Genomic DNA, 24621 nt, shown 5'->3' on the forward strand with positions numbered 1-24621 from the left:
ATGATGTTTTGCAAACAAAACCAAGGAATAAATTGATTGTTTCATATGAAAGTGAAGGTTTTTCATCATATGGGTTTGTATTATTAGGGTTTGAATTTACATTGCAAGACAAATCATTTTCATCATCACTATCTCTCAACTTTTTAGATGGTCAAATTTTCACAATATACCACAATCACATCTTTACTTAAGACAATTGTGTTTCAATGATGTTTAAGAATTTGCAGAAGACTTGGGTTTTAAATATTAATGACCTTTTCTTTTTCCTAAGTGAGAAATAGTACAAGTCATATATATATAAAACTCTAATTTTATAGATAAAATTTAATTAAAAAATAATACTATATGTTTAAGTCTTTTTGTTAATTAATTAAATTTGTTTAACATCATAAAAATTAATTATGACTAATATTATTTTAAATTTTATTATTTAATTTAGTTGGACTAAATTGATAAAAAAATCTAAATACGTAATATTATTTTTAGGTAGAAACTTAGGTGCAGTCGACTTCACGTAGAGTTGATAGTTGAGAGCCGTTAGATGGTTTGACTAATTTGACTAATTTTTTATCTAACAACTCTTTACTATCAACTTTACGTAAAGTCGACTGTACCTCACCATCTTATTTTTATTTAAAATCAGAATTTAGTAGTTAAGAAATATAATTTTTTTTTTAAATTTCATTTTAAAGTTCTTCAAAGTCCCACTCAATATACAAAATACACTATTTCACTCATCATTCTCTTCCCTCCTCTATTTCTCTTATAAACACACCACTTTCCCCATTTTCCCTTCTCTCAACTAAGAGTAACACCCTTCTCTAAATTTCAGTCCAAATTCCAAAATTCCCTTTTGTTATGTTCTTCGCTCAAATCCCTAATCCTTTCATTCTTATCTACATCAACAAAAGATAGAAAAAAATGGAATAAGAAAAGAAAAATCTCATCTTTATCGTACCCATGGGACGGTTCCTTCCCTTTACCAAATACCCTTCAACAAAATTTTCAGTTGAAGATTTCTGACTCGGTTTCCATTGATCAATTTTCTCCTTGTAACCTAATTTCCCGAACCCTAACTGGGGTTCTGTTTTTCTCCCCTATTTTCAAATGCAGAACCCTAATTGGCTCCGATTCCTTAAATATCGCTTAATCCCTAACTTTTATCCATAGCAGAAAAAAAAACCTGAAAATCTAACTGCTAGGGTTCTTCCCCCGACATATCTTACTAAGGTTTTCACAAAAATCCCTTTTTTCTTCTCTCATGGTGGGAAACGACGATGCTGGTGACCGGAGAGTGTTTTGGAGGTCGGCGTCGTGGTCCTCCTCTCGCACCGGCACCGCTTCCAGCAATAACCCATCCGGTGAGGCGGATCCAAATTCCTGCGGCGGAGACACTGTCACCGGCCAGAATCGCAAGTTCTGTCCGCCGCCACTTACGCCGCGATCGCAGCAGAGTTCCAAGTCCCGGTCGAGCCTGCCGCCCCTCCAGCCGCTTTCGATAGCCCGGCGGAGCCTCGATGAGTGGCCGCAGGCGAGCTCTGATGACATTGGGGAGTGGTTGCCCCCGCAGCCGCCGTTGACCCCTGGTGGCGGCATGAGAGGTAACCCTGGTGAAAGGTTGAAACTTGATCTCTCCTCAATTCAGATGAACAATGATAGGAATTGCAATAATGGCAGTAATAGTAGTGGTAATAATAATAGTTGTAACAATAATGGTGTTAGTGGACTCTTGAAGAGGGATAGAATTGCATTTTTTGATAAGGAGTGTTCAAAGGTTGCTGAACATGTTTACCTTGGTGGTGATGCTGTTGCTAAGAATAGGGATATATTGAAACAGAATGGGATCACTCATATCTTGAACTGTGTTGGTTTTGTGTGCCCCGAGTATTTTAAGGCTGATTTTGTGTATAGAACATTGTGGCTTCAGGATAGTCCTTCGGAGGATATAACTAGTATCTTGTATGATGTGTTTGATTACTTTGAGGATGTTAGGGAACAAGGTGGTAGGGTGTTTGTGCACTGTTGTCAAGGTGTGTCTAGGTCTACTTCGTTGGTGATTGCATACCTCATGTGGAGGGAAGGACAGAGCTTTGATGATGCTTTTCAGTTGGTGAAGGCTGCAAGGGGTATTGCCGATCCGAATATGGGTTTTGCTTGCCAGTTGTTGCAGTGCCAGAAGAGGGTGCATGCAGTTCCTCTTAGCCCTACCTCTTTGCTTAGGATGTATAGGATGGCTCCACACTCGCCTTATGATCCTTTGCATCTCGTCCCCAAAATGTTAACGGATCCTTCGCCTTCCGCATTGGACTCCAGGGGAGCTTTTTTTGTACATATTCCCACTGCAATATTTGTTTGGATTGGTATGAAGTGTGATCCCATCATGGAAAGGGATGCCAGAGGTGCTGTTGGTCAGATTATTCGCTATGAGAAAGCGGAAGGACCCGTTAAAGTGATTAGGGAAGCTCATGAACCTGCTGACTTCTGGGAAGTTTTCTCAAGGTTCTTGCCTTTGATGGATAAATCTTACAGTAAAGTAGAAAGTTTCAAATCAAGTGCTAAGGTTCGGCCGGGTGAGAGGAAAGTGGGCTCCTATGATGTTGATTATGAAGTTTTCCAAAAAGCTATTGTTGGAGGTTTTGTGCCACCATTTCCATCATCAGAGGATGAACATGAAACCCATCTTCCTGCAAGAGAGAGTAGTTGGAGTGCCTTAAGGCGTAAAGTTTCCTCTTCTCATATGAAGGAGATTGTCACAGCCCCTAAGTCATCCCTCCCAAGGGTTTATTCCGATTCCATGTTGTGTATTCATTCAACAAAAACTTCATCTCCATCCTCATCATCTATATCATCATCTTCGCCCTCGTATATCTCTCCAGATTCTGTTTCTTCTGATTCCAATTCTCATTTGAAGTTCTTGTCAGAGGTTTCCCCAGATAACTCTGCAGTTTTGACTGCCAATCCAGTGTCTTCATCTTTGTCCAAGTTTTCTAATTTGACCCTGTTGCAAAGTTCTACTTCCCAACCAGTATCTAATAGTGCCGATATCTGTGATTTCAAGTTGTCACATCCTCATTCTCACCCAGCCCCGTTGCCTTTGAAAAAACCATCATCTTCCTTGGCCGAACGCAGGGGTAGTTTGTCAAAGTCTTTGCAGTTGCCTCTAATGAATGATAAAACAGAGGTAACAGATAAACCATTGCCTTTGCATGCTAATCGACAGGATGGGGTTCTTGAGAATGGCAACTTAAGCTGTTCGCAACCATCAGATAGTACATATAATTCTTGTGGAACTAACAATCGTGTCGAGGACACAGGCGCTAATTCAATTAATGTGGACTACAAGGATTCTTTGCCCGTTAGAAAGTCTAGTGAGTTGTCAATATATGGTTCCTCAAGTGGATACTTGAAGCCTACATCATCAGATTCACTTCATAATGGGGATGGCTCATTGCAGTGCAAGATATCCCAAACTCTAGTATACCGCTGGCCCAATTTAGAAAAGATCGAGACTTTTGGTGCAAGTCATCTGGAATCTAAAGCTGCTTTTGTTGTGTTCTCTCCAACTTTTGATGTCAATGAGGGAAACATTTTATATTTTTGGATAGGGAGGTCTTTCAGTTGCGATGCTTCACGGGTTCAGTTAATCAGAGGTATGAAGTCAGATTTTGTAGGAGAATTTGACTGGAATCGAATTGGTTGTGATGTTCTTACACGGTTAAGTTTGCCGAAGAATACTATTGTCAAGGTATGCCTTTATCTCTCTTTTATCAAGTTTGACTTTTGTCACACCTTGCTATAACTATAACTCCTTTTTAATAACATGTTGATTGTTAAATTCCTTTTGTGAATAGGTTGTTAGACAGAATGAAGAACCACGAGAGTTCCACTCTTTGCTGAGTTCATTGTAGCGAAAGGATAGTAGCAGAGCCCTCGTCTCCAATAACTTGCATAACCTTTACTGCGTATGCAGCTGTGATTACCTACGTCACTTTCATTCTCTGATTTTGATCTTCCCTTGGGACAAGATATCAAGTGAGGTATTGATAGGCATCCTACAATCTCCATTACTAGTTCAAAATATTTTTCCTTAATCAATTAATCTTGATTTTTTATATCATGGTAATAGTTGTTTTTTTAAATCTTCTGTGTTGTTTATAACATGTTTAGAACTAACTTAACTATTCTAAACTTAGTTGCAAGTGTGGATTTTGAAATTCTTATTGAATCTCAATAGAAAAGACAAAGCTTTAGCATTGCTGGTTTAATTTTTTGCATGAAAAATACTAATGAACGTTTGCATGAAATGGTAATTCAAATGTATTTTGTGTTGATGGATAGTTTCAAGAATAACAACTTCATGTAACTATTGTTAATACTTATGTTCAGGGAGGGAATAATAAGTTTGCAGACAATCATGTCATTTCAAAATAATGAGATTGAGAGTTTTTGTTTTCGATTTAGAGAAATGATATTTGCACCACCAATAATAAACTTTGTTGCTTGTTGGTTGCAGGAGGTTGCCACTTTGCCAAGTCCATGATCCTAGTTCAGCTTATTGTACAGTGCTTTTACACCTTCAATTTGGACATTTATGTTCTGCATATAGAAAATTCTTGCTTATTCACATTTATTAGATTTAAAGAAAAATGTTCATGCTTTCTCTCATGATGCTTTACTTCATATATCCCTGAATCAGGAATTTCTAGATTCAAACAAAGAGATTGGATGATATCACACTCCTTAATAGCTAGTCAAGTAGTCATGGTATTCTAAGAGATTTAAAATGTAAAGGAGAAAAAAAGAAACTATGGTAAATTTTTTTTTTTAAAATGGAAATACCTTTTATGATACAATGAAATGGCAAACATGACTATTAAAAGGGAAAAATTATCTTAATGCTGCAAATAACAAATGAAATAGTGAACTACCACAAAGGGACAAACTTGAAAAAAGTGTGTTGTGCATAGTAAGATTTAATTATTATTTTTAATCATGAAAGAGACGAAAGTTGTATATTAATTTCTATTTATTAAAGATTGATTTAGTTAGACAAAATCATAAAAAATGGGTTGTTTGCTGAGTACTAGTAGTCTTGCAGATTACTGCTGTTTTTTTTTTCAGAGAAGAAAAATATTTTACCAATTATAAGAAAAGATAAAATTAAGTTTAAAAAAAAAAAGGTTCTATATTAAACTAAAAGCTAAGAGTAAATTTGAAATTTAATTACAAAAAATCTCGAAACTCGTAGAAACCGAGACAGATTTGAGCTTCTTTTGTTTCTGCATCCTTCCAGATTCTTACACTGGATAGAGTCATTTATAATAAAGAACAAATAGTAGCCATTTAACTCTCAATTTATATTTTGCAATTAATTGTATACTTGCATTACCGCTGACATCTCAATTTGAAGAAAACTAGGCACCGCATCATAAAGCGGTCATACTTAAATGCCAACTTGTCCTATTCTTTCGCTAATTTATACATACAACTATTTGCTACCTTAAATATATACCTAACACCATCACAATATTTGATTCAATGTTAAGAACAATAGTTAAGGCTGGGGTTGTTTACAGATACAAAACACTGAGATAATGATAGAGAGATATAAAATTGTATTTAACAGAATAGATATGAATAGAGATATTATATTTAGAGATACTGAATTAGTGTATTTTGTGTTCATCCTGATAGAAAGGACACAAAGATACTAACAAGGAACATAATTTATTTATTATTCTTTGTTAATTTTTTATAATTATATTTTTTATTATTATATTTTTTATCTTAAATTTTTTGAATGAAAAAAATAAGAATAAATTAAATTTTTATAATTTATTATAGTTTATCACCAAATAGAATACAATAACACAAAATTTTATATCTCTGTTCTTTATGTCTTGTTCTCAGTATCTTGTCTTATTCTATTCTCGAAAACAAACACAACTTAAAAGTTAAACACTTCGTAAAATTTGCTATATGTGCAATATATCTATATACACTGTAATATCATTTTACATATTTTAGTTATATTTGATTTAAGTAGTTGAACCAATCATTTAGGCTGCGTTTAGTTTTAAAAAAAAAAAGATATTAAGAATAAGATACAAATGATAAAAATATAAAAATTAATATTTTTATATTTTATTCAGTGATAAATTAAATATAAAAATAAAATAAATATTAAAAAATTTAATTTATCTTTATTTTTGATACAAAATTTAAAATAAAAAATATAATTATAAAAATTTAATAATAAAAATAATAAAAAAATAAAAAAATATATTTTCCTCCAGTATTTCAAAACACAATATCTTGTTTATATCTCATTTTGTATATGACTTAGTGTCCTTGTATGTATTGACTCGCACACTCGATAACGGAAAAATACGGTCTTTCATTCTTGTGGGTTTTTTTTTTTATACTTACGATATTCTTCAACCCGTAAGAGACTCCTGACACTGGACAAGTGAGCTGACTACTGTCGAACCCAAATTGGTTTGTGGGTTTTTTTGGTAAGGGTAGTTGAGATAGTTTTAAAAGGGCTTTGTTGGGGCTCATGGGCCATAGCCGCTCTCAACAACAGATTCGAACAGGGGCCCAAAACTCATGTTTCGGGTCACTGCGATGACAAGGTTATTCCCGTAATTTCGTGTTCTGTATAAATCTCGTATCCACGTAATGTTCACAAATCCAAAACCCTAATCTTCAGCAGCTGCACCAGCTCTTCCAACTGTAAGCTTTCTTACTTTCAACTGATTCAGATTCACATGCACTTACCTATACGATTTGTTATAGTCACCCATAAATTTTATTACTGAATCAGAGGAGCCATTGTTGAATTTGAATATTTGAAGTTCTCATTGATTTCTGTATTTTCCCTCTTTTTTAACCTTATTTTATGCTTTAACGGGTTTATTCAATTTATCGATATATGCATGTGCAGGAGCTTGTTAGAAGGGTAGCTGAGCGTTTGCAATGGCTCCCGCTAAGGGTAATTTCAAATTTAAACATTTTTTATTGGTTTTATTGTCCAAATTTTCATGTACATACTTTATCTTCCTTTTAATGTGCCTTTGTGTGTTTGTGCTAATGTTAATTGGTTGATTGTTATCCATTTTTTATTTTATTTTATTTTTTTGTTTGGTATTTGGTCAATAGGGCTCTGAGTTTTGAATTGTACATAACACTGATAAGTAACTTAGAATATGAATAAGTGAACCTAATTTACAGGACATGGATGTGCTCATTTCCTTGGTTTGTACCTGAACTAATGATAACCATTTTATAATTTCTTATACTTTTCTCTTTAGACTTGTTTCTGGAGTATTTGCTGAGACATTGGCAAACAATTTCTTAGTTTTGTGTATACTGTGATTTGCACTATGTTCAGCACTCATCTTGACAGATTCCCCAATGTGTTATATAAGCTTGACAATACAGTAGTTTAGTGCATTATTTTTATAAACGTCGATTTAGCGGTATAGGAGCAAATATTGGAAATCATTTTAAAATAGTGAATCTAACAAGATTGTTGTTCTTGTGTAGCTGATAATACCAAAAAGGCTGATCCCAAAGCTCAGGCTTTGAAGGCAGCCAAGGCTGTTAAATCAGGTGGCAAAGTCTTTAAAAAGAAAGCTAATAAGATCAGGACCAAAGTCACATTTCACCGACCAAAGACACTCAAGAAGGACAGGAACCCTAAGTATCCTCGCATCAGTGCACCACCAAGAAACAAGTTGGACCATTATCAGATTCTTAAGTTTCCTCTTACCACAGAGTCTGCAATGAAGAAGATTGAGGATAACAACACACTGGTTTTCATTGTTGACCTCCGTGCTGACAAAAAGAAGATTAAAGATGCCGTCAAGAAAATGTATGATATTCAGGCCAAGAAAGTTAATACTTTGATCAGGTAACGGGCAAGACAAAGCATTTCAATTCTGCTACATGTAAACTTTGCTAGTTGCTGTTTTCGAGCATCCTTAGAATTAATACAATACTAATATTAATCATTTATATGTCAATGTTACAAGATTGTGTTTCTTATGTTAATCGAATGCAGACTGCTTCGTTGTGTGGATTATAATATTTGGGTGTGTTATAATGTTTTAACAAACTTTTCATTTCCTTGTATGCAGGCCGGACGGAACGAAGAAAGCCTATGTGAGGTTGACTCCGGATTACGACGCTTTGGATGTAGCCAACAAAATTGGCATAATCTAAGTTGTGCTGCTTTATTTGAGAAAAGTCCATCAATGGTTGCTTAGATAGTTGTTCTTGTTATACATGCCCCTTTTGCTAGGACTTTGTTATCCATATGTATCAACTAAAGAATTGTCTATTCAATTTTGGGAGTTGTTTTATGAACTCAATTTTATACCATGGCAATCTGTTCTTGATCGACTTTTTGATTTTCACTCTTAGTGTTTAATTTGCAGCATAAGGTGCTTTGCCTTGTATGGTAGATTTAGATTTAGTAACAGGTTTTATTGGTCCAATAATATTGGATGAAAAAGTTATTTTGATTATGCCTAACTGAAACCGTTATATTAGCCACGTATTTGTATCACAATTTCAGAAAGTTATAATTAGGACAAGCCAAATAGGGAATGTGTGGTTCTGATGTAAAATATTCCATGAAATTATTATCAGTTATAACAATAGAAATGAATAAAATGCAAAGCACCAATTTATCTGAAATTCGATTTTTTTTTTGTTTATCCTTTTGGGGAACAAATAATAGTTATATTTTGTTCTTTTTGTACAATGCATTGCTCAATTCAGCATACACTATTTGTAATAAGCAAAATCGACACTGAACTCTCCAAAATGAACATTCTCGCTTATAGAAGAGTTCTTTATCTCTAATACAAAATGGTTATAAATGGTGATATTATCAAACATTGAAAATCTTGAAGGAATCTATAACTGTCTGCAGTCTGTCCTTCATCTTCCCCCATCTTCTCTCATTTGCTCCTGTGGTCAATGTGTAAAATTTACCTGCAATGTTTAACAACTCAAGAGTGTGTTCAAAAGAATTTAACTCAATAGCACAAGGAACAAAATCATATGATGTTATAGTTAATAATGAATCTAATTGTTCTTCACCACTCAATAGTGTTTCCTCTATTTTATGGTCACTCACACTTTTTGGCACATTCAAAAGTAAGGATCCAACCATACCATTGCCAATGGAAACTGTGCTAAGAGCATGCCGAGTATAGTTCGGAGCTTGCGCTATGAACTCGAATCGATAATATGCTTTTCCATCAATATCTTGCTGTAACATCAAAAGATGGTGCATGCTATGATCAGTGTTTTGTAGTTGTTGTATAAATATATATAAGAGCTCAAACCCCAAAAGTTAGAAAGAAATGAATGAATGAGTCTTATGACAAAGAAATATGATGACAACATAAAAGTGTGTTAGAAAATTTTCATTTAGCAAGATCTCATATCATTCATGGACAAATTCCATAAGAATCATGTGACAAATATACTGGCTTCAACTTGCATAAAAAATTTACTGACTGATGGGATTGAATGGAATCCAAAATTTCCAATGGCAGTAAAGGAACTGATAATATTTTACTACTTCAAATAACTATATATCCTCAGTAAAGTTTGATATTCAAAATGAAATGAAACTAGCAGAACATAACAAAGGAAGAGAATTCATAGCTGAACAACAAACCTCTGTTGCCTCAATTATCTTTGTTTTCTGGGTTGGAGGAGCCAAAACCTTCTTGATTAGAGTTTCACCAACCTACAAAACAAACTAAAAGGAATAACTCCTTTCGTTCGGTTCAAGATATCAAAATAAGAGAAGGCCTAAACAGTTTCTTCCGATTGTTTCTAAATTTGGTAACTGTTTGTCGGTTGGTTGTGTATTTCATTATAGTTCTATAAACACAATGCAACTTGCACTGATACAAGGCAAACCTGTTGAGGGGACCCGAATTCTCGAATATCCTGTTTGCCGGTTGGGATCATATTTACACTAACACTTTCAAGGGGTTCGATGACATCTTTGAACACCTTATCTTGACCTTCAATCACTACTTCCTGCCATCCAAAAGGGTAGAGAAATTGGTATCCGTCTTTCTTATCCAATACCGGCAGATACCCTTTCTTATTTTCTGCAGCAACTGAGCAATATCAAGCGTAAATCCACGATATATCAGGCATCGGCATTTAGGTAAGTTAAGAGGTGAAGAAAATGCAATTACTTCCAACATATGGAAAACTCAACTGCTTAAAATGCAATCTTACAGGAGTATGAATGTTGGTTGAACAAAAAAACCAAAGGGGTTGTAGAACCAATGGCGATTACTTGACGCCTTCCAGGTCTATCTGCCAAACCGTCACAAGAGATTAGACAAAGATTATACCAATTCAGAATTCATAAAATCTTCTACCTAAGTTCCCTATCATGCTATGCTAAGTTTTCTTGAAGAAAAATAAACAAAATCCTACTTCTCACTACAGTCCATATTGACATTGTTATTAGGCATTTGGTTTGTACGAAAAATCGACATCACCTTTCTAAACTACACCTTAATCTAGTGTTTTCATTGATTAGAAAATCATAAAAGGAGAAATTGTTGGCAGACACAAGTTCATTGAGCTCCTTGCATACCCTTTTAGAAGTTAAAAAAAAAAAAGACAGCAAGATAGTGCCAATGATGAAAAACAAACAGATTAATTCTAAAGTTCAAGTCACAATAAAATGTATACTATACACTAAACACTACACACTATACACTATACAACATTTTATGAAATAATGATAGCTGTGAAAGGGAGACAAAAATTGACCTTGGGAAAGTGACCCTGTTGAATTAGATTGTGATGGAACTTGTGCAGCTTTGACAATGAAAGAAATGCTCTCTCTTCTAGAGGAACGAGAAGCACCATGCTTCTGTAACAAGCACAAATTAAAAGAGATTGAATCAAACTACAAAGCTAAAACATATGAAAGAGAGAAAGAGAGAGGATGGTGTACCTGAGGGAAAGAATTATGGAAGAGGGTTTGGTGAAGTGTAGGAGAATTCTGGAGGGAAGCCATTGTTATTATGGCTTTGGAAAATGCAAAGAGAAAGTGAAACTAGTGTTGTTTGATTCTTAATGCATTCTATCTTTGTGGTGGAGGAGAACCCTTGTGACTTGGACTTATCCTTTTATGCTATAGTGTGTTAGTGTCCATGTGGATGTTCCATATCTTAGGCTAGGCTGTGTTTGTTTACAGAGCCAGGACATTGAGATAGGGACTCAACAACACAAAATTGTGTTTGGCAGAAGAGACATAGACAGAAATAATGTGTCAAAAGACACTGAATTAGTGTATTTTGTGTCCATCTTGACAGGAAGGACACGGAGACACTAACAAAGATATAACTTATTTTTCATTTTTTCTTTCATTATTCTTGTTAACTTTTCATAATTATATTTTTTTATTATTATATTTTTCATCTCAAATTTTTTGAATAAAAAAAACTGAGAATAAATTAAATTTTTATAATTTGTTCTAGTTTATCACCAAACAAAATACAAGAACATAAAATTTTGTGTCTTTGTCTCTTATGTCTTCTTCTCAATGTCTTGTTCTGTCATGTTCTGAGAAACAAACGTAGCCATATTTACTTCTCTTTTTTCCTTTGGGAATATGTAATATGTAATTTAGACATTTAGTACAAAACAAAGTACTAGGTAAAGTGTGTTCATGTTGTTGAAAAACATAACAATCACTAAAGTAGTCAAGTTTTGAGATGAAATAGTTCATGCTGAAAAAATTTCATTAAAATACTTTATTAGACTTTAATAATAGTATTTAAATATTAATGATAAGAAAAAAAATTAATTAAATTCATATGTCAATACTTCAACATTATAAATCACTACTATTTTAATAGTTTATTTTAAAATCTTACCTCTAATATTCATGTCTATCCTTTGATAATTAAATGAAGAATACTATTCTACTCTAAAATAAAAGAAAACTTGTAGTCTAATTAATTAGACTTTAAAAATAAATAAACAAATATATTTAATGTTTAGGGAAAGAAGATATTTGGAAAAGTCAAATCAAATAGTCAAAGAGTCTACAAAGGAAAACCATATATTGTTTTTTTTCCCCGTAGCGGATCAAATTTTAATATTTGGAGCTATAGTAAGGGCAAAAGAGTCCAATAACAAAGAAAACTGACACACCTTTTATATTAACTGTAAAAAAAATTGAATTTATTTCACTAAATCATTTTTATGAATTTAATTTTATATAAAATAATTTTTATGTTTTTATCTAATTATATAATATTATATTAATAAAAATAATTATTTTATATTAATTACTCAGAAAATTATTTAAAAAATAAATATTATTAAATAATTATATAAAATTTTTTATACTTTATCAAAATCAAATGTATTTTTTATTTAGAAAAAAAATTAGCTAATTTATATCTTAAAAAATATAAATTTAAATTTATATAAAAAGAAGATATAAAATTTAAAATTTTAATATATTTATTTTTTATTTATTAAAATAAAATTTAAAAATTTCTACTAAAATTAACTAAATCCAAAAAATAAAATAAAAGACTTTAAGAGAAACTTTTGTAATTAAACGAAAGTCCCATTAAATTCATTTCATTCCAACGATTGGCGAGGGGTCCATTCGTAATTTCAACACCAACTTAACCACCAGCATTGACTACAATTTTACCAAAATGTCCCTCGTCCAATTTTTCCAGCTCCGCATACATAACATCGCCGTCACAACGCACACTCACTGCATGACTGTATCTATGTGTCAAAAAAAGCAAAAAAAGTAAAATAAAAAGGAAAAAACAGAAAAGCTCATGAAACAAAACAAATTAATTAATTAATAATTATTATAAAAACAAATATTAATAAAAATAGGTGGCAAAGATGAAAAAGAAAACGTTTCATTAAGCGTATCGACGCCGGCGTTTGACCGTTAAACCTAAAAGAAGAAAAGGGAAAAAATCCCCAAAAGAAGAAGAAGAAGAAGAAGAAGAAGAACGAGGAGAGAGAGAAAGAGAGAGTTCACAAATTTCGCGTGTTATCATATTTCTCCCAAAAACCGTTATCGACGGAGCATTTCCTCCGCGCACCGCCACCTGAGGAGGCCGATAAGAATACGGCGACGGCGGTGCCGGCAAAAAGCCAGGACGACGTCGTTCGCCGGAAGAGAAGAACGAAAAAGAGAATACATAAACTGAAATAAGTTTGCAGGATTTTTATTTTTTGGATTTTCCCATTTCCTTTGCGTGGATCTGAGAGTTTTTGTGTTTCGGAGAGAGGCGGATGATGGTTTCGAGAGGATTGTTCGGTTGGTCCCCGCCGCACGTGCAACCTCTGACGCCAGTTTCGGAGGTTTCGGAGCCGCCGGAGTCTCCGTCGCCGTACCTTGACCCTGGCGCCGAGACCTCCGCGTCGCAGCAGCAGGTGGAGGTCGATGAGGAGATTGAGGAGCCGGAGGAGGTCGAGCCTCCGCCGGCGGCGGTTCCTTTCTCGAGGCTCTTCGCCTGCGCTGACCGGTTCGACTGGTTCCTCATGGCTGCTGGTTCGGTCGCCGCCGCAGCTCACGGCGCCGCCCTCGTCGTTTACCTGCACTATTTCGCGAAGATCATACATGTGCTGGTGGAACCTAAGCACGAGCTGTTTCACAGGTTCAATGAGGTTAGATCGTCTTTTCTATCTGCAAAACCCTATTTCTCTCTCTCTCCCTCTCTCAATTTGGTTTTTCGGATAATGCTTTTAATTGAGGTTGAACGTGAACATGTGTTTGAAGCTTGAATTAATATTTATTCGTTGAAATTGTGGAATGGCTTTGTTGTTAGCTGGACTTGGCATGTAGGTTTTCACTTCTGATAATTTGGTTAAAGTTGATTGAGGAAGTTATACTGAAGCAGTAGGCTATGTATACATTAAACTGTGTCTTCAATTTGGTGGTGGTTGTTGTTCTTGCTGCTGATGCTGCAGCAACATTAGGTAGGGGGCTAGCTAGGGGCTGTGCAACCTGATGTACACTATTAATATTTTCTGTTTTCATGTTGGCAAGAAACTGGGTGTCTTGAAAACTTCTGCTTGCCAGATTCTCTAGAACATTGGACCATTGATTCTGATTGTTGGTGGAATTAATTGGACAGTCAAGTGCTCAAGGAAATAATCCGGTTATGCTGAGTTTGCCGTGGCCTTGCTCATTCTCGCTTCTCTTTCTTTTTTTGTTGGTGGTGCTGCTACTACACAAACTCCTTATTTTCATATTTACACTTGTAGCATTGAATTGGTGCAAAGTAGCATTGGGTAATTGCACAGTTTATTTTTTATTGAGGTTCTTCACTGTGTGTAGGCTGTATGCAACTGTACATTATAAGGTTAGATTGTTTAGTATTTTGAGATATTTTTGCCTATCCTTTTATAGTAATTCACAAATAGTGTCCTCAGATTATTGAGTCTTTGTGTATGTGTGTTATATGTAGTTTCACACCTACTGCTGGTTCAAGTTAAACTCAATGAGTTGATACAGGAACAAGCTGACATTAGTTGGTTGAGTTTTGGAGCTTGCCACGTGAAATGTCTGACATAAGGGATGAGCTTTGAAAGTGCCCTCCCCTCTATATCACCTTCCTGACCATTTAATTACAGTGCATCAACTTTGCTAAACTCATGAATATAAGGATGGAAACATGGTTTGGATTTAACGGATTTGGGTTTGCTGGGTGAATTGATAAGGAAGTTCAATTTCAGGTGATATGGATAAGTTTAAAAAATAACGAAAGGCAGGATGGTTTATTGGAGAGGTCTTGGCATCACACTTCATATCTAGGGTTTGATAGCATACATGGGTACATAACTTGGAAGTGTGCAATTAGATGCCATAATTCATAAAAATGACAATCCCTTTATATTGTTACATTATTCTAAATAGGGCATCCTGCCTCCCATACCTCTTAACCCTCCATGGGTAAGATATGAATTCCAAATCCTTTGAAGATTTGAACATCGTGCTATTCTAGAAAAGATATCAAAATGGGAGTAGGACCCAATTTCAGCTAAATAACGTGTTGAACCCCAAGTAACAACAGCCTTGTCTTGTTTTGCTGGTTAGAGTCGGCTTAAGAATAGAACAGTGTTGGACAAAACATTTAACTAGAAGTTTTGTTCCTTGATAGAGCTTCCTGAATCATGTGCTCTTGTTGTCTTTATTTGAAAAGAGGAAATTTCAAAGAAGGAACTATGTTCAGTTTTGTGTGAGCTTGGGGTATAGAATTTGGAAGATGTCAACAGTGAACTTCTGCTAACTTATCTCTTTTGTTTCCCATGCAGCTTGCTTTAACCATTGTTTATATTGCCGCGGGAGTTTTTGCAGCTGGTTGGATTGGTAAAAGTTAAATGTTTATCGAACTTAATATGAGAAATGTGTTTCATTAGACAGCCTTCTAGTTTTCTGTATAGTATACTAATGTTTTTTTCCTCTCTCCTTTTTTAAAAAACTGTGTTTTGGGTTATAGAGGTTTCTTGCTGGATTTTGACTGGAGAACGGCAGACTGCTGTCATAAGGTCAAAATATGTTCAAGTGTTACTAAATCAAGATATGAGCTTTTTTGATACTTATGGAAATAATGGAGACATTGTAAGTCAAGTTTTGAGTGATGTGCTGCTTATTCAGTCTGCCCTTAGTGAAAAAGTATGTCTTCCTTGATTATGCACATATTCATTTAACTAATTTGCTGAGAATTCTCTATAAGTCTTCTTTAATACTTTTATTTGTGTGTGGTGATGATACAGGTTGGAAATTATATTCACAATATGGCTACGTTCTTCAGTGGTCTTGTCATTGGACTCATAAATTGTTGGCAGATTGCTCTGATAACGTTAGCAACAGGTCCGTTTATTGTTGCTGCTGGAGGAATATCAAATATATTCCTCCACCGACTTGCAGAGAATATTCAAGATGCATATGCTGAAGCGGCTAGCATTGCCGAACAGGTTAGTTTTTGTATCTAACTCTGCCTTTATATTGAATAAAATGTTTTCCTCCTTTTGGGGGATGTTTTTGTAATGAAGTTGGAATCTGTTAACAAATATCAGTGTTATCCAAAAAAGTAAAATAGTTGTCTCCATGGAATCCATATGTTGATTGTACATGGAGGAGTTTGAAGTTCACTTCACTTCTATAGTTTGAAAGGAAATGGATATGAATGGTTTTGTTTTTAAAATCAGATATGCTTCAGTTTTTGTCCTTACTTTATTTTTATTGTTTTCATTTTGAAGAGTAAAGAAGGGTGAATTTATCTTTTAGTGTTCTCAGTGTGGATAATTTCATGTGATGCAGGCAGTTTCGTATGTAAGGACATTGTATGCATTCACAAATGAAACATTGGCCAAGTATTCCTATGCAACATCACTGCAAGCTACTCTTAGATATGGTATATTAATAAGTCTTGTTCAAGGGCTTGGTCTTGGATTTACATATGGGCTTGCAATATGTTCTTGTGCATTGCAACTCTGGGTTGGAAGGTTCTTGGTTATACATGAAAAAGCACATGGTGGTGAAATTATAACAGCCCTGTTTGCTGTAATTCTAAGTGGCTTGTGAGTATCATTCCCTACTTTATATTTTCGTTATATTTATATCCTAATCATTTTACATATAACTTTTTACTTTTGTTTCTTTCTCAAGGGGATTGAATCAAGCAGCAACAAACTTCTACTCTTTTGATCAGGGGAGAATTGCTGCTTATAGATTATTTGAGATGATAAGCCGGTCATCCTCATCTGATGATCATGACGGCATTACTCCTGATTCTGTGCAAGGAAATATAGAGTTTCGGAATGTTTATTTCAGCTATCTGTCTCGTCCTGAAATCCCTATCTTGAGTGGATTTTATCTTAGTGTACCTGCTAAGAAAGCTGTGGCTCTTGTTGGCAGAAATGGCTCTGGGAAAAGTAGTATTATTCCACTAATGGAGCGTTTCTATGATCCTACATTAGGTAATCATTTTACCTCTGATATTGTATAATTGCATTTTTGCTATTCATTAAAAGCATATATTAGTCATTTGCAGATTTAAGTTGACATCATAATTACTGATCCATGGTTCAGGGGAAGTTCTTCTAGATGGAGAAAACATCAAGAACTTGAAACTTGAATGGCTTAGGAGCCAAATAGGACTAGTCACCCAGGAGCCTGCTTTGCTTAGTTTGAGTATAAGAGATAATATTGCTTATGGGAGGGATGCCACCATGGATCAAATTGAAGAGGCTGCTAAAATAGCTCATGCACATACATTTATCAGCTCATTGGAGAAAGGTTATTACACACAGGTGAGGCTTGATTGACATGATTATGCCTATGGCTGTTGTGTTTTATTTTCAGTTTGTTCCTTGTTTGTGACCAAGTGGTATTTCCAAAACCTGGGTACCTGTCTCAGGTTGGCAGGGCTGGTCTGGCTTTGACTGAAGAGCAAAAAATAAAACTTTCTATTGCTAGAGCTGTGCTTTTAAATCCATCAATTCTTCTACTTGATGAGGTTACTGGTGGTCTTGATTTTGAGGCTGAGAGGGCTGTTCAGGGGGCTTTGGACCTACTTATGTTGGGACGCTCAACAATAATAATTGCTCGACGGCTTAGTCTCATAAGGAATGCTGATTATATCGCTGTTATGGAGGAAGGTCAACTTGTTGAAATGGGTACTCATGATGAATTATTGTCCTTGGATGGCTTATATGCAGAGCTTCTTCGATGTGAAGAGGCAGCAAAACTTCCCAAGAGGTCCAATACTAGAACAAATCATCCTCCTTCCTTTGACATGCATTATTTATTTATATATTTTCCAGACCCTGCGTAATGTGGGATGCTTTGCACTAGACTGCCCTTTTATTTGTTTTCCAAAATTTAATACGCGATGGTAATGACTGGAGTTAGTTAAGAAAATGATTTTACTACGATAGCAAACTAACAATAGTGATAAGAGTAATGATTGAGAGTCCTAATTCATCCTCCTAATACTTAAATGAATAAGAATTCAAATATAAATGTTATTTCTTGAAAAGGTAAAAAAAGATAAAAATTCAAAACTTTCTTTATTTAGAAATTAGGAAGATAAGTTAGGACTCCTAATCATTTTTCATCTTTAGTGCATTCAACTACTGCTGAACTGCAATATTTAATATTTTATATTTTGAATGTTGTGCAAAATTTCCCAGCAGGTATGTATCATGCTCACTATTTTTTCCAAAATACTAATCCAGGATGCCTGTTCGAAATTACAAGGAGACTGCAGCGTTTCAAATTGAGAAGGATTCTTCAGCAAGTCATAGCTTCAAGGAACCATCCTCCCCTAAAATGTTGAAGTCACCTTCTCTTCAAAGAGTATCTAATGTATCCCGCCCTCCAGACGGAACCTTTAACTTGCTTGAATCTCCAAAGGCCCGGAGCCCACCACCTGAGAAGATGGTGGAAAATGGTCAGGCCCTTGATGGAGCAGATAAGGAGCCATCAATAAGAAGGCAGGATAGTTTTGAGATGAGACTTCCAGAGTTACCCAAGCTTGATGTGCAGTCTCTGCATCGTCAAAAATCAAATGGTTCTGACCCAGAATCTCCTGTTTCTCCCCTTTTAACATCTGATCCCAAGAGTGAACGCTCTCATTCGCAGACTTTTAGTAGAACGCAGAGTTACTCTGATGATCTTTCAGCTGAAAAGAGAAAATTGAAGGATACAAGGCATCAAAAACCACCATCACTTAGGAAGCTTGCTGAGCTTAGCTTCGCTGAGTGGCTTTATGCTGTGTTAGGAAGCATAGGTGCTGCTATCTTTGGTTCTTTCAATCCTCTTCTTGCTTATGTAATTGGCCTTGTGGTGACAGCTTACTATAATATTGATAAAGAACATCACTTACGATGGGAGGTAAACAAGTGGTGTTTGGCCATTGGCTGCATGGGTATTGTGACAGTAATTGCCAACTTTTTACAGCATTTCTACTTTGGTATCATGGGGGAGAAAATGACAGAAAGGGTTAGGAGAATGATGTTCTCAGGTGCACTAATCCTCCTCTATGCCTTATTTTCCTGTTTTAAAAATCTGGAATTATGAGCAGTACTTAACCTGTTTCTATTATATGGCAGCCATGCTTCGCAATGAAGTTGGGTGGTTTGATGATGAGGAAAACAGTGCTGACAATTTATCCATGCGATTGGCCAATGATGCTACTTTTGTACGAGCTGCTTTTAGCAATAGGCTGTCTATATTTATTCAGGACAGTGCTGCAATTATTGTTGGTCTTCTGATTGGTGCCTTGCTGCACTGGCGGTTAGCACTTGTGGCTTTTGCAACCCTTCCAATTCTCTGTGTTGCTGCAATTGCCCAGGTATTCACTTGCACTTTTTTTCAAATATATCTCTCAATGGTTGGTTTGAACTTCCATCATGTCAATGGTATCTTTGCAAATTTTTCCTCTAACGAAATCCAGTGATTTTGGTATTTTATAATTTATAGAAAATTAATCACAAATTTCAGAATATGAATGAAACATGATCTATAGATTCTAGTCTCAAATTGTGCTGATGGCCTTCTTTCTTTCTTTATTTTTTTTTCCATTCGGTTCATTCTTTACAAACTAGGTTTATAATATTTGAGTGGCTAATAGTAATAATAGGTATAAATGTATGAACTGTGTCAGGTATTCAAATCCAATCCAATTTGAACCAATTTGTTGCATTTATTCATTGCAGCATCAATGTTTTACATGGTTGAGTGGTAGTTTACATTTTACACTTGTGTGGTTGGGTTCATTGTCAGTCTTGAATGATTTTTTATTTTGACCTTGGTGAATATTAATTTGTTTTTACTAGTTGATGGACCTTCTCTGGAAAAGTTAGAGGTACAACAGGATGTATTGGAAATGTAAAAAAAAAAAGTGTTATATATTCAATAACTTTTAGTTAAACATTTTTTTATGGTGTTCTTAACATGTGCTCTTAGGGTACAAGATAGCGAAACCCTATAAATTTAATAAAGCTGTCTAAGAATAATAGCACGGTAGTTTATCTGCTTTAATTTTTTCAAAACATACAACTAATGAACAGCCTGTTTTGGATATTGCAGAAGATGTGGCTTGCTGGATTTTCAAGGGGCATACAGGAAATGCATAGAAAGGCATCTTTGGTTCTTGAAGATGCAGTTAGAAACATTTACACTGTTGTTGCATTTTGTGCTGGTAATAAGGTAATGGAACTTTATAGGCTGCAGTTGAAGAAAATATTTAGGAAGAGCTTTCTTCATGGGATGGCAATCGGTTTTGCATTTGGCTTTTCACAGTTCCTACTTTTTGCTTGTAATGCCCTTCTACTTTGGTACACTGGGAGATGTGTAAAACATGGTTATGTGCAACTATCTACTGCACTCAAGGAGTATATGGTTTTCTCATTTGCGACATTTGCGCTTGTAGAGCCTTTTGGATTGGCTCCTTACATCCTTAAACGACGGAAGTCTCTCATATCAGTGTTTGATATCATAGATCGTGTGCCTAAAATTGATCCTGATGATAGCTCAGCATTGAAGCCACCCAATGTACATGGAAGAATTGAGTTAAAAAATGTTGATTTCTGTTACCCAACTCGTCCAGAAGTTTTGGTATTGAGCAATTTTAGTCTCAAAGTCAATGGTGGGCAAACGGTTGCTATTGTGGGAGTTTCTGGGTCAGGAAAGAGCACTATTATATCTTTGATTGAGAGGTTTTATGATCCAGTTTCTGGCCAAGTTTTACTTGATGGAAGGGATTTGAAGGTATACAACTTGAGATGGCTGAGGAGCCACCTTGGCCTGGTTCAGCAGGAACCTATTATCTTCTCAACAACCATAAGGGAAAACATCATATATGCAAGGCACAATGCCAGTGAAGCTGAGATGAAAGAGGCTGCAAGAATAGCAAATGCCCATCACTTTATTAGCAGCTTGCCTCATGGTTATGACACTCACGTTGGGATGCGAGGTGTTGACTTAACTCCTGGACAAAAACAGAGAATTGCAATTGCGAGGGTTGTGCTGAAAAATGCGCCTATCTTGTTGTTGGATGAAGCAAGCTCATCAATTGAATCCGAGTCAAGCCGGGTGGTGCAAGAAGCTCTAGACACACTAATAATGGGGAACAAGACCACCATTTTAATTGCGCATAGGGCTGCAATGATGAGGCATGTGGACAATATCGTAGTGCTTAATGGGGGACGGATAGTGGAGGAGGGGACTCATGATTCATTGATGGCTAAGAATGGTCTGTATGTCCGATTGATGCAACCTCATTTTGGTAAGGCTTTGCGTCAGCATCGGCTTGTTTAGACTGGAACAATGTGACGTGAGTAACTTGTGTTGCTACTAATGTTTGGTTCACGAGCATAGTTTCATTTTCTGCTTGAAGTTGAATCACTGGGGACTCTTGCACCTGATGGATTTTCCGAGAATGTCAGGTGGAAGTTGTGGGTCGACGGCCAAAATGGAGCTCGGGTTAGCACACAGCACTGGTAGGCATAGGAAGAGAATACTGTATTAGGGATATAGGATGTGTAGGAATTAAAGATAGGATTTTTGGAGTTTGGTTGGTTTGTGGATTTGGGGTGGTTGGATTCTTTTGGAAGCATGAAACTTAGAACGAAGGTGTAATGTATCCATGGTATTGATTTGGTTTCTCTAGAGAGGGGGTGGAATCAACACACTAGTTCTGCTGAGGTCACTACTTTTTCACTCTCCTTAACTCAACCGTGGATGATGGATGAACTTATTGTTAACTGTAATTTTGTTTTATATTTTTGAATCTGTGAAAATTGTAGAAAATTGAGAATCCGAAAGATGTAACCTCTGTATATATACAATGATAGTTTAGAAGGCATTAGTTTTGCTGCTTGAATTCAATGTGTGTTCTTTTCATTTTGGTTTCAATTGTAAACACAAGCTTCAATTGTAGAAATACTGAAATAGATAAGACAGGTCAGTGCACTAAATGTCCCATTTCATGATCTGCTTTGCATACTCAATCCTATGAAGCAGGTGCTTAGAATATCTTCTGTCGTTTCCACGTTACGTTTCAAGAATTTTAGTTCTCTTCAAACAAATCCTTATTTCATTTTTCTTCTCTTTGCCAAGTTTTAACTCGAGCTTCTTTTGATATTTATATACACTACAACGATTATCTGATGTTGAATTAAGTATTTCGATATTAAAAATATTTTTGATAATTGTCTACGGGTGAAGCCCATGATTTTTCAATCCCTTTTAAACATTATTATGAAATTTTCTATAAATGAATTAAACTTAAGGTACACCATATATGATGTAAAAAAATGAATATTTATGATAACTACTAAAAAATAGTTATTCTATCAGTATATATTTTATAAACTTACTAAATGTCGTCAGAAACATATTTTTATTGATTACCAATGATTATGTTAAAAAGTATTTAAAGAAATTAATCATGCTTTGATCTCAACAAAATTGTGAGGCTAGTCAACACAGTCACTTTCTCACTAAGTATATTGACTGAAAATGAAAATGAAAATGAAAATAAAGCATAGTCATCATTAAATCTAAATGATACCCTTCTAATCTATCTGTGATAACTTTGATCCTTCATCACAGCCACAAAACATGGCAACACTATGACCAAGTCACTTATAAGTGTCTCCATGAACAACCTCACTCTCATAGTCATTGTAGGCTCCATTTCTTTGGCCCTTAGTTTTTGTATTTAAAGAGCAAACAAAGATCTCACACCTTTCTTTTCCTCACTTTTCAACCAAACCATATATAAATAAATAAATAAGTACACTAATTTGGTTGTGATTAGTGAATTGATGGCAGTCCAAAGAATTGCAATTGGGTCTCCTGGAGAGGCTGCTCAGCCTGATGCAATTAGAGCAGCATTTGCAGAATTCTTCTCATTGCTTATTTTTGTTTTTGCTGGTGATGGCTCTGGCATGGCTTATAGGATACACTCTAGACAACCCTCTTTTTAGTTTACAAATGTTTAGATTAATTTAGATGCACTGAAAGGGTCATCAACAAATGAAGTTAAGTGAAAAAGAAAAGTTATATTTGACAATTATTTCTTATAATAGATAGTTAAAAGAATAGTTTAGAATAATTTATACTTTATAGTTCAATTTTATACACTATTAATGTAATAATCTTACACACTAAGGTTCAATCAATTATAACCAGAATCTAGTCCACATTTAAGGCTAATTATTAGAAAAGGCAAAGTAGTTTAAGAATTTTAGGATTCTAGTGAAAATGTGAAATAAGTAACATTTTGGTTACTTTTTGGCAGATAAACTAACAAACAATGGACCAGCAACACCATCTGGCCTGGTAGCTGCATCATTGTCCCATGCATTTGGTCTTATTGCGGCTGTCTCTGTTGGTGCAAACGTTTCTGGTGACCATGTGAACCCTGTTACTTTTGGTAACTTCATTGGAGGAAACATAACCCTTTTGAGGAGCATTTTGTATTGGATTGCACAGTTGCTTGGTTCAGTTCTTGCTTGCATTCTTCTCAAGTTTGCTGCTGGAGGAATGGTAATAACCAATCATTCATGTTCATCTATCATGCACAAATACTTCAAATTTGAAGTTCTATCATTTGAAAAACTGAAGATAGAAATCAAAACTGTCCTTACCAATCACTTTTCTATGCTCATATCATTATAATAATGGTTTCTACATCAGTGATTAAGAATAGAGTATAAAATCAGACAATTTTTTTAAGTGATCATGTGACATTAGCAATTTAAATCTTGAATACTTATGATATATGCTTAATCTTGTATCTTTTGCTATTGTTTAAACAACTCCTTTCACTAGAAACATTCTCTTGTTACACTCATATTTTCAATACAAAGACTCTTACTTGTGCAACAAGCAATATACTAAGACACTGATTAGGACATTGCAGGAAACAACAGGTTTCTCATTATCCTCTAGTGTGTCAGAATGGAATGCATTGGTGTTTGAAATAGTGATGACATTTGGGTTAGTGTACACAGTTTATGGCACAGCAGTGGATCCAAAGAAAGGAAATGTGGGAATTGTAGCCCCAATTGCAATTGGATTCATTGTGGGTGCAAACATCTTAGTAGGTGATGCATTTGATGGTGCATTAATGAATCCAGCAGTGTCATTTGGTCCTGCTGTTGTTAATTGGTCATGGACTCATCATTGGGTGTATTGGGTTGGCCCCTCCATTGGTGCTGCCATTGCTGCCATTATGTATGATAATATCTTCATTGGTGATGGTCAGGAACCCCTTTCAAGCAGTGACTACTAGGGGAAACAATTCTTTTCTTTGTATTTACATAATGAGTAGTGAATAAAATTGATGTAACAGAGATTAACAAGGAAACCTTTTACTTTGTGAATGTGGATGTGCTTTATCAACTTAGCAATCTTTCTTTCATTCCAATTTATATTTATATTTGTACACAATATTCCTCGTTGTGACAAAATGCAAATGAAACTTAATACCCTGTAGTCCGACAATCAAATAAAATAAACACAGAAGAAAAGCACACAAAAATTAAACTTGGGCTTTCTTA

General features: G+C 35.2%; 5 protein-coding genes across 6 annotated transcripts; 4 read left to right on the forward strand and 1 right to left on the reverse strand.

Annotated features, from left to right (window-relative positions):
- Window positions 1–684: 684 nt before the first annotated feature.
- On the forward strand, window positions 685–4665 carry LOC107635637 (protein-tyrosine-phosphatase MKP1). Its single transcript, XM_016339160.3, has 3 exons — window positions 685–3745; window positions 3852–4037; window positions 4514–4665. The coding sequence occupies exons 1-2, from the start codon at window positions 1262–1264 to the stop codon at window positions 3906–3908; spliced, it is 2541 nt and encodes an 846-aa protein (XP_016194646.1). The 5' UTR covers window positions 685–1261; the 3' UTR covers window positions 3909–4037; window positions 4514–4665.
- A 2009-nt stretch (window positions 4666–6674) lies between these two features.
- Window positions 6675–8385, forward strand: LOC107635639 (large ribosomal subunit protein uL23). Its single transcript, XM_016339163.3, has 4 exons — window positions 6675–6735; window positions 6947–6994; window positions 7549–7915; window positions 8142–8385. The coding sequence occupies exons 2-4, from the start codon at window positions 6979–6981 to the stop codon at window positions 8224–8226; spliced, it is 468 nt and encodes a 155-aa protein (XP_016194649.1). The 5' UTR covers window positions 6675–6735; window positions 6947–6978; the 3' UTR covers window positions 8227–8385.
- A 307-nt stretch (window positions 8386–8692) lies between these two features.
- On the reverse strand, window positions 8693–11167 carry LOC107635638 (psbP-like protein 1, chloroplastic). The gene is made up of 7 exons (XM_016339161.3): window positions 11009–11167; window positions 10822–10924; window positions 10276–10356; window positions 9946–10151; window positions 9698–9769; window positions 9187–9283; window positions 8693–9003 (listed from the first exon to the last, which is right to left on the reverse strand). Exons 1-7 carry the CDS (start codon window positions 11069–11071, stop codon window positions 8900–8902), a joined length of 726 nt encoding a protein of 241 aa, XP_016194647.1. The 5' UTR covers window positions 11072–11167; the 3' UTR covers window positions 8693–8899.
- A 1762-nt stretch (window positions 11168–12929) lies between these two features.
- On the forward strand, window positions 12930–21935 carry LOC107635640 (ABC transporter B family member 6). The gene is made up of 11 exons (XM_016339164.3): window positions 12930–13707; window positions 15358–15412; window positions 15543–15718; window positions 15820–16020; window positions 16367–16626; window positions 16715–17025; window positions 17138–17358; window positions 17466–17806; window positions 18286–19073; window positions 19162–19403; window positions 20141–21935. The coding sequence occupies exons 1-11, from the start codon at window positions 13333–13335 to the stop codon at window positions 21368–21370; spliced, it is 4200 nt and encodes a 1399-aa protein (XP_016194650.1). The 5' UTR covers window positions 12930–13332; the 3' UTR covers window positions 21371–21935.
- A 946-nt stretch (window positions 21936–22881) lies between these two features.
- Window positions 22882–24353, forward strand: LOC107635643 (aquaporin TIP1-3-like). Of its 2 annotated transcripts, none has more exons than XM_088485712.1 (3): window positions 22882–23014; window positions 23358–23624; window positions 23992–24353. In XM_088485712.1, the coding sequence occupies exons 1-3, from the start codon at window positions 22882–22884 to the stop codon at window positions 24351–24353; spliced, it is 762 nt and encodes a 253-aa protein (XP_088341838.1). The 2 variants fall into 2 exon arrangements, with proteins under 2 accessions (XP_088341838.1, XP_016194653.1); XM_016339167.3 differs by having other exon boundaries at window positions 23358–23605; window positions 23982–24353.
- Window positions 24354–24621: the final 268 nt, after the last annotated feature.

This window comes from Arachis ipaensis, chromosome B4 (genome assembly GCF_059453495.1).
Source record: "Arachis ipaensis isolate K30076 ecotype BB chromosome B4, ASM5945349v1, whole genome shotgun sequence".
Classification (NCBI taxonomy): domain Eukaryota; kingdom Viridiplantae; phylum Streptophyta; class Magnoliopsida; order Fabales; family Fabaceae; genus Arachis; species Arachis ipaensis.